The sequence below is a fragment of the Chinchilla lanigera genome, unplaced genomic scaffold (assembly GCF_000276665.1).
Source record: "Chinchilla lanigera isolate Chin_1 unplaced genomic scaffold, ChiLan1.0 scaffold00032, whole genome shotgun sequence".
In the NCBI taxonomy this organism is placed as follows: Eukaryota; Metazoa; Chordata; class Mammalia; order Rodentia; family Chinchillidae; genus Chinchilla; species Chinchilla lanigera.
Window position 1 is genome coordinate 14,605,229 of NW_004955433.1, and position 9,697 is coordinate 14,614,925.

The window sequence follows — 9,697 nt, forward strand, 5'->3', positions numbered from 1 at the left end:
ATGAAAACAGCTAGGCAGGGGCTGGGGATTTAGCTCAGTGGCAAAGCGTCTGCCTGGCAAATGCAAGGTCGTGAGTTCGGTTCCCAGTACCGGAGAAAAACAAAAAAAAAAAAAAAAAAAAAAAGAAAACAGCCAGGCAGAGAGGTTTACAGTTGAGTTTTGTTTTGTTTTACTTTGTTTTTCTTGCAGTACTAGAGATTGAACCCAAGGGCTTTGCACTGAGCTATATCTCCAGCTCTTTTTATTTTGAGACAGGCTTCATTAAGTTGCCCAAGCTGGGTTTGAAATTGTCATCTTCCTGCCTCAGCCTCCCAGAATGCTGAGATTATAGGCATGAGCCACTACACTCAGGTCAGGGATGAGTTTTTGTGAAGTGGGACAAGCCAGCTTCAGTCTACCACACCCACACCCCACCCACATTGATCCCTGCTACCCTATTCCCCTCCTGAGGCTTGGACACTTGGACATAGGCTGTCATGAACATTCTATGCAAGTTTTACAGGGATGCATTTTTGGGTCAGTTCCTACCAGTGTAACAGCTGGGTCCTAGGGCAGGTGTGTATAACTTCAAGAGAAAACTGCCATGCCAAATGCACAGGGTTTGTTCCACTTTGCACTTCCCTCAGCCATGTGTGTGTTCTGACTATTCTGTGTCTTCACTGATACTTGCTATTGTGGGACTCTTCATGTCTTAGTCCATTTTTGCGCTGCTGTAACAGAACACCAGAGACTAAGTACTTTACAATAAACAGAGAGAAGTTCATTGGCTCACAGTTCTGGAGGCTGGGAAGTCCAAGGTCAAGGTGCCAAGATATGGCCCAGATGTTCTTGTTGTGTCATAACAGAGGGCATCACATGGCAGAAGGGGAGAGAAAGCAAGAGCACAAGAGGAGATGAACCCGCTCTGGAGATGAGGAACCCACCCTGAAATAATGGTGTTTGGCCATTCCATGTAGCCTAATCACCTCTAAAAGGCCCACCTCTCAGTACCCTCACAATGGCAAGTCAGGTTCAACATGAGTTTGGGAGAGGACACTCAAACCATAGTGCTTCACTCTGAGCAAGGAGTCCCTTAGGTGACGTAGTTGTATAGTCTGGTTTGGGAACCACCAGACTGAACTCGTGCTATTCTCTTAATATTAACAGCTAACATTTACAGAGCACTTTCTCAATGTCTGGGTCTATCCCAAGAGCTTTGGGATAGGTACGAACTACTATCATTATCATTCTTACTTTACAGATAAGAAAAATTAGACAGAGAGAGGTTAAGTAATTTGCCTAAGGTCACAGCTTGTGAGTGGCAAAAGCTGGGCTTCAGAACAGGCAGTGTGGCTCTGGTTCATGAGTTTAACCACCAACTGATACCTGCCCATTCATGTTCTCTATTTAACATTACTGGCACTGCCATTCTAACTGTTGCCATTCTATTTATTCAAATGCCACCCATCCTTTGATCAGCTAAAATTCTCCATCTTTCATTAAGTTTTCTGACTCCTTCACCCCTCCTCTTTGTCCCTGGGGATCTCCTCAGTGTACCCGCAAGTCCCTCAGAAACACATGAAACTTCTGGATTGCCTTTTATTTTTGTACTTTTGTTATCATCCCCATTAGATTTGTAGGGTCACTGAGAACAGGGTCATGGTATGTTTGTCCTTCTATTCTTGGCATGTTTGTTGACTTAAACTTAATGTTTTTCTAAATGTGCTATAAGCAGAATCATTGAAGTCCTTTTTTTTTTTTGTCTTTTTGAGACAGGGTCTTGCTATGCAGTTCAGGCTGGCCTTGAGCTCACTTTGTAGCCCAGGCTGGCCTCGAACTTGCAATGATCCTCCACCGAAGTCCTTTAAAAGGAGCTATCTCTTTGGGAGGTAACAAGAAGTAGAGACATTGGATGGCTTTTTCCCTAAGAAAAACAGCAGCAGCAGCACACCCCTTTCCTGTCCCATGCTAATGGAAATGGATGCGCAGTCCCTGAAGGCTGGCGACAGCATGCTATTGGCAAGGAAACACTTCTCTGCTGCCTGGGTGCCTCCTCAAAGGCCTCTGCTTGCTTTAGTAGTCTTGACCCATTAGTTGGTTTCTAAGTAGTAGAAAGACAGCTAAATCATAATTAGTTCTTTTCTTCCACCCTCATTTATGAAAAGCTAGATAATTGCAGGGCCTAGTGCAAAATGAAAATGCAGAGCTTCTGTTACTACTTATAAAAATTTTCAAGATGGAAACAGCAGGGTATTAAACCAAGTGTGGAGTTCAACTGACTGCTCAGGACCCCTGCTCAGCAGACAAACAGCAGTCACAGGACACTGAGCATGGGGACAGTTTATCTCCCAAGCCCTCAACCTCTCTTCTGTGTTATACCGGGGATGGGTGGCCAGTGTGGCTCAAGAGTTATGGGACACACTGTGTCCTCCAAATAGAAGTTGGAAATCCCAGCCCCCAGGACCCCTCCATGCATGTGAAGGTGTTTGGAAACAGTCTTTGCAGATGACCAAGATGAGGTCAGCAGAGTAGGCCCTGGTTTGATATTATTATAGACAGCTAAGTTAGATAGAAATTGACAGGCAGTCAGAGAGGGGCCAGATCCTCAAAAGAGTCAGTACAGAAGGTGAAACACTTCAGAAATGTGGCTGGAGATGAACTGGAACACAGCCAGGCCTTAGGCCTCTCTAGAGATAAACAGCAGCTTGAGATTGTACTGTAATCAGCACTGTCTGGTCCAGTGAGCCTAGATAAGCTGTGAGATGCACAGGTGGGTGACCAGGACATCCTGACCCAGGCTCCTGCCCCTTCCCAAAATGCCTTTGATCTATGTTAGAAGTTACAGATATGCTGAAGTTAGAGTGGTGCCTACCATATACCTTCCTACTGGCCTCCTTCTCTATCGGATCAGTATTAACTAAGCTACTATTCTTATAACCCCTTTGGTTGACCTCAGCTTGGCCCAGAGTGGTCTGAGATGTCATTTTTGTGTATAAAAACACACAAAGAGCCTCGGTGAAAACCGACTTTCAGGACCCCTCCTGTCTCTCAGGAGCTTTCTCTCAATCAACTTTTCCTGCTCTTAGCCTCCTTTAACCTCATAGCCATTCTTTGGTTATCTAGAGACAGGAACTTGGCACATCTGACACCTAACAGGTTGGGTGTCACTTCTCTCTACAATATAATATCGGGGCTGGGAATTTAGCTCAGCGGCAAAAGCGCCTGCCTGGCAAGCGCAAGGTCGTGAGTTCGGTTCCCGGTACCGGAGAAAAACCAAAACAAACAAACAAACAAACAAAAACAAAACAAAACAAAAAAATACAATATAATATCCTTATAAAAAGCGAGAAATTGGACAGAGACAGATGTGCAGAGAGGGCGGATGGTGTGAACATGCAGATGCCCCTTGACCAGGAAGCCAGAGATTGAAGCCAGATACCAGGAAGGCAAAGAATGCCGGGGATTGCCAGCCAACCACTGCCAGCCAGGAGGGAAACACGGAACAGTCTCGCTCCCAGCCCTCGGAAGAAACCAACCCTGCGCATCACCTTAATCTGACTTCAGCTTCAGAACTGCCAGAATAAAGTTTTGCTGCTTAAACCATCTGGTTTGTGCTACTTCCTTATGGCAACCGTAGCAAACTTACATACTCCCCCGCAGAAGCAGATGCCTCCTGTTGCCCTGTTACCTCGGGGAAGTTTCCCACACTTAAAAAAAAGTCCAAAAGGGATTGGGACAAGGATGAGGCCAGAGCAACATCAGTGTTTTTGTTTTGTTTTCCTACAGAGAGGCCTCTGTGTGCTTGTTTCGGAAATCCCTGCCCTCCTTGATTCAGGTCTGATTTAAAGGAAGCAGATGCTGTCCTACAAATGATGCCCCCTTTCGAGTGTCCCCCTGCGCAGGCTGGAGTCTGGCCGTACGTAATGACGCTGTCCCACGCTTGAGGGTGTAAAGTTCCAGTTTGGAGTCACAAGTTGGCAGCGAGAGCCTGGACGCACCGGCCAGCGGCTTCTGGGCCTCACAGTGCGCATGCGGGACGCCCCCGGGGTGGGCTCGCTCGGTGCGACCGTGGCGCCCACGTCAGCACAGCAGCCTAGCGCCGGGGCGGAGAAGCATCCCCGGGGAAAGATTGCGGGGCGACCAGGGATCCAGAAAGGGAAGAGGGTTTTGGTGCTCGGAGTCAGAAAGGGCGGGGTGCTGCTTTGTGAGGAAACAATTTGCAGGGCTGGTAACTGGGAGTCGGCCAGGACGCCGCGCACTCAGGCGCCTTCAGCAACCCGAGATAGGGAGCCGGGTCTCCTAAGTGCGGAGTCCCCGGCACGCCGCAGCGCACCCGAAGATGGCCACCGAACCCAGGCTCCGGAGCAGCGGCCGGGACTCGGCATGACGCACCGACGGAAGGTTGCATCAGCCCGCGCCTACGTAGTCAGCCCGCCCCTGCGCCGCCTAGGTCCCAGCGCTGATTGGGCCACGTTGGTCAGTGACCTCTGCCTCAACCAATTGGCGGCAGCCACAAAGAGTTCTGTCTGCGGAGCTGGAGCACCGGTAGTCTATAAAAGCTGCGGGAGGCTGGGGTGCGCGCCTCACAGACGTGAACTGTCGTTGCTGATCTTTGAACGGCTGAGACGCCCCCTACCTGGCATCTCGGAACTTAGGCGAGCCCATAGCGCCGTGGACATGGAGCCTGAGCCCGAGTCCGAGCCGGTCACGCTCCTGGTGAAGAGCCCCAACCAGCGTCACCGCGACTTGGAGCTGACGGGAGACCGCAGCTGGAGCGTGGGCCACCTGAAGGCCCACCTGAGCCGCGTCTACCCCGAGCGCCCGGTGAGAGGGGTCCCTGGGGATGCCACGTCCGCCTGTACTTTCCTATGGCCTCGGCCGCCGCTGGCCGCCTCCCGATGGCCAGTACTCGCCCGGTCACCCTCGCAGGACTGTGGTTCCGCTTCCTGCCCTGCCCCAGTGGCTGTCATCTCGTTCCAAGCCACCGTCACTCCTTCCGGACGGGCTGCCGGCCCCTGTCACCTGGCCTGCCTCCGCTCGATCCCTAGACCCCAAGGGTTGTCACCTCCCCGGACCCTTCCTTCGTCCCTCAGGTGTGGCGTCCAGCCGTGGCCAAACCAGGGAAACAGCAGTTTGACCTTGGCTGAGTCGTTTCACCCTCCAAGCCTCAGTTTCTCCCTAACAGCAGCCAGGTGACTCGATATTCTCATGAGGCGTACGTTCCCTGGATAAAGATTTTTTTAAATGGTGCGAAATGAGTTTTCTGAATGTAGCCTCGTCGCAGGGGGAGGAGAGTCCGGGCGTCTGCCCCAGGCTGGAGAATCAGGGTGCGCGCCCAGGCACTGGATGCCCGAGGCCCACGCCCAGAAGCACCGTGCGGACTCGCTCCGCGCGGCCACCGTCCGCTGGCTGCCCCCTCCCTGTCGCGCTGGACTTGAGTCCTTGCTTGGACCCAAGAAGGAGCCCTGTGTACTTTCTAGCAAAGGGCGGTTGAGGAAGGAAACAGGCAGAAGGAGTCGCCCTGAGTCTGGGTTTAAGACTTTGGTTCCTGGGTTAGGGAGACTTCCTTGCTTTGTTTTGGTGGACACGGCTGTCAACAACTCCCGCAGCCCCGCCCTCCTCCCTCCCTCCCTCCCAACCACGTGATGCGGGCAGCGCGCTGGACCTTTCCGTATTTACTTTGTGCTCGGATATTATGTAAGTGTCAGCAGTGTTCTCTGCTGCCCACGAGTGTAATTCTCGATCACACGGGAAAAGGCATCCGGACAGCAAAAAGGGGAAATTGTGCATTCTTATCTGAAGCGCTCCAGCATGTGGTAATGAACGTGTCAGTTTGGTCTTGTTGCATATTCTCAAGAATGTAAGAGTGAGTTTTCCTTGTCAGTTGTTATACTGAGCGTTCTTGTGTACTGGGTCGGCTTCCATTCCAGTGCCCTGTGGAATTCAGCTTGGCACGCTACAGTTTCGCCACAGGTGCGGACAAGAACTCAGGTGGCCTTGTTTCTGGGAGAAGGGCAGTTAGGGCCACACACAGGCACAGCGGGCGTGGTCTCTGGTTGCATCATTTGTGAAAGACCTTGTTTGGAGGAGTTTTACTTAAGAAGTATCACTCCTGTTTCTTAAACCCGAAGACCTAGATTGATGTACACAAACCTATGCTTAAACATCGTTATGCTGGAAACATTCTCTGCAGTATAAAGTGGTACAGTGTGAGAAGTTCTCCCTTATACTAGTTGTTTGCTTACAGTATTTAATTTTTTAAAATCAGCCTTCTAGATAAGGGCTGCCGATTCAGGCTTCTACAAGGGGGAAACAATTCAAATCCACAAGGATCTGTAATTTTCAGACCTTTTTTTCCGGGGTGGTTGACTCCACATTTAGGACAGTGTCTCGTCAATTCATGTGTATAACATTTACCTGTCAAGTCAGTCAGGAGAATAGTGGTGAACACAGGGTCCAATATTTATTGTACACAGTGTATCTTGTACAGTGTCAAAAAGTCCTGATGTATGTTAATAAGTAAATGCAGTTTTGTTTTTTTTTTTTTCATTTTGTTTTAAACAGCTTGCTTCATAAGCTCAGGCTGTTTGGCAGGAACAGCTAGTTTTACTACAAGTTTTGCCTAATTGATTATTCTGGCAAGAGTGATAGACAAGTGGTCTCCCGTGTATTGACATTGGTGTACATAATTTGAAATTATTATTTTAAAGTACAGTTTAAAAGAAGTTAAAGTAGTTTTTAAAATGAAGTTTGTATAAAAGTGTGTGGAGTCTCCATGACTTTAAAGCCACTTTTACAGAAGGTGTCTTTGGACGAGTGGATTTCTGAGATCCCCCCTCCCTCATTTAAAATGTGGATGCTAACTTACAGGGCGATTTTTGTGAAATGTTACTCATATGTTACGTTTATAACTACGTTTGCTTGCCCAGAAATCCTCTGTGGGGTTATGTTTAGAGTTGCTTCATGTTAACGAGGCAATATTTAGGTGGTTTGGGTGAAGATCCACCATGGAAGTCTTCTAAATTTTCTCTGAGGTCAAGTAAGGTTTTATAGTTAGTTGCTATAGGAACCCCAAATATAGTTTGGCTTTTTAAAGAAAAAAGAAAAAACCAAACACAAACAAATGGAGATTTTTGTGGCCGAAAGCAGTCTCCCTGGGAGTTAAGTATGTTGCCATAGTTTTTGTGGACTGGAGATGATTTACCATTCTGTGTTTAATTCCATGTTAGAGATCAGTTTAAAGTGAAGCACTTTCTAAATAAAAGTTGTGTAATAAGTGAGGTCTGTTTTCCTATGATGAAGGAAAACACATATCCATATTATTTGCATGAAACAGTTCTTCTGTGTTTGGAAACTTGTCAGGCTAAATGCTGACTTGTGTTATTCTTTCTTTTACCATCAGCGTCCAGAAGACCAGAGGTTAATTTATTCTGGAAAGCTGTTGTCAGATCACCAGTGTCTCAGGGACTTGCTTCCAAAGGTACTTGGCGTCACTTACACATTAATTTTGGAATATTTTTGAAGAACTTTGCCAGATTGAATTACTGAGGTCTTAAGCATCTCTTTATTGCTTTCAGCAGGAAAAACGACATGTTTTGCATCTCGTGTGCAATGTAAAGATTCCCTCAAAAATGCCAGAAGCCAGCACAAAGGTATGCACTTACCTGGTTGTAACAGTTTGTGTCCTTCAGATACTCAAGGGAGAAATAAAGGAAGGTAGAAAAAATTCTTCACAAAGGTCTATAGCTTTTTACTAAGTATATTTTGTTTCTTCCTCAGGGTATATCAGGAATTAGCAATTATGTTATCAGCACAAGGGAGAGCTTGCTGTAGTGATAGTAAACCATTTCATTAGGCTTGAGGGAAAGTGCAGATTACCTTACACAGACTTCTGGGATATGATCTGACCTGCAATTGCTGTGCACCTGGAAGACTGAACCAGCAGGGCACTTGAATAGGTTCTTACTGAATTTGGCCCAGAACAAGTTTCTTCTAAGGAACCATTACTTTTTATAGAGTAAAAAAGTGAACATATATTTGTTTTGGAAATTTTTATCATCATTATTTATCTGAATAGGAAAAGGCCAGTCTTTAGTATGTGATCTTAAAGATGTGTTTGACAGTTAAAAGCATTTATTTCCAATTCACATGTTTATTTGAATATTCAGTATTAATCTTCTAATGTGATGACTCTAAATTGTATTACAATTGTCTTTCCCACAATACCTGAATAATAGAAAGTTCCCTTTCCTTGGGTTGGTAGCTGGGTTGTACTTCTAGATCTGGGTCAGATTTAATTTTGAGAGTAAGTTTAGTATTATTAGATGTGTAGAGCACTATCAGGAAGCTTTTCCACCCATGTTGGCTTCCTTGGAAGATTTTAGGGAAACCGTAAGCATAGTTACTTTCAGAAAAAAAGTCTCAGTTTTTTTAATGCATACCCAGCCCTAGTATCTATATATTGAAAATTGTGTTAAACAAATTTTAGAATATTTTTTAAGTATCACTGAATTGATTTAATTCTGCTTTGCCAGGCTTAGGGGTGAGGATGGGGACATGCGCTGTTTGTAGCAGAAGAATTGTTGAAGCCTGATTTCAGACAGTTGCATCAGGTCCTTTGTTCTGATATCCATGTCACACTTAACTTAGGTTGCTGAATCCACAGAGCAGCCCTGTGGACCTAATCAGGGACCGCATCTTGGGGATTCCTCAAGTGATGGTTTAAGGCAAAGGGAAGTTCTGCAGAACGTTTCTCCCTCTGGATGGGAGAACATCTCAAGGTGAGTGTTAATAAAGAACCACGTTTATACAACATGTCCCTCATTTGCATGGATTTAAGAATAAAGTGTGTATACATAGGTATAATCAGAGAAAGTTTTGTTTTATAAGAAGCGTCACTTTAAAGATCACTGTTTATTTTTTCTTAATACATGACCTTTTAAAAACATATTTTAAAAAAGGAGACTTTGAAGATAACAATATGTAATATAACAACCATTGTTAATTTCCTATCAGCTTGTTTTGAAATTCTGTACTTCTTTTTTTTTTGGTACCTGTATTATTTTTTGTTATTTTGTTATTGCCGTTGGTTTTTTTTGTTTGTTTGTTTTTTGTTTTTTTTTCTCTTTAAAATTAAAAAAAAGTAAAAAAATAAGGAGGAAATGCATGTATTGAAAATATAAGCATTTTAGTTGACCATGTGGGTATCTCCCATTGTGCCTCCACTAGACTGCTCCCACGGAAGATAGGAAATTAGTCCTGCTGCAGAAAAAAGCAGCTGTTGTAAGCACTGTGCAGCTGTTTTGCTGAGTAGCTGTGTGCTTTGCCTATCATAACAAAGGGAGATAAAAAGTGATGGGACCAAGAAGTGTTTTGCCAAGGACTGTGTTGGAGATACGAGGGGAAAAACCATTTCTTTAGCACAGTTAGAGCTCCTCTTTAGAGCAAAGACAGAGGTGATCATGTGCTCTAATGTTTGGATTTTATAGCTCTTGGAGCACCTTGTTATAAAAATACTTCAGGGAAAAAAATAATATGCTGGAAAAATTGGCTTGCTACCTGCCAAAGACTGAAAATAGACCCACGCCTATCACCATGCACCAAACTCAAGTCAAAATGGTTCACACATCTCAATATTAAAACGGAAACACTAAATCTATTGGAAGAGAAAGTAGGTAAAAACCTTGAAGACATAGGGGTAGGCAGAGAGTTCATGAAC

General features: G+C 45.6%; 1 protein-coding gene across 4 annotated transcripts in view; it reads left to right on the forward strand.

Annotated features, from left to right (window-relative positions):
• Positions 1-4,046: 4,046 nt before the first annotated feature.
• The window catches only part of Herpud1 (homocysteine-inducible, endoplasmic reticulum stress-inducible, ubiquitin-like domain member 1), a 12,500-nt gene continuing 6,849 nt past the window's right edge, over positions 4,047-9,697 (forward strand). Inside the window, exons 1-4 of one of the 4 annotated variants that reach the window (XM_005388368.2) lie at positions 4,047-4,803; positions 7,382-7,459; positions 7,560-7,631; positions 8,629-8,759. In XM_005388368.2, coding sequence (XP_005388425.2) covers positions 4,363-4,803; positions 7,382-7,459; positions 7,560-7,631; positions 8,629-8,759 — 722 coding nt within the window. In that variant the 5' untranslated portion in view covers positions 4,047-4,362. Of the gene's footprint in view, positions 4,804-5,502; positions 5,796-7,381; positions 7,460-7,556; positions 7,632-8,628; positions 8,760-9,697 lie in introns of those variants that run through there. The other 3 variants (XM_005388367.2, XM_013516273.1, XM_013516271.1) reach the window with 3 other exon arrangements.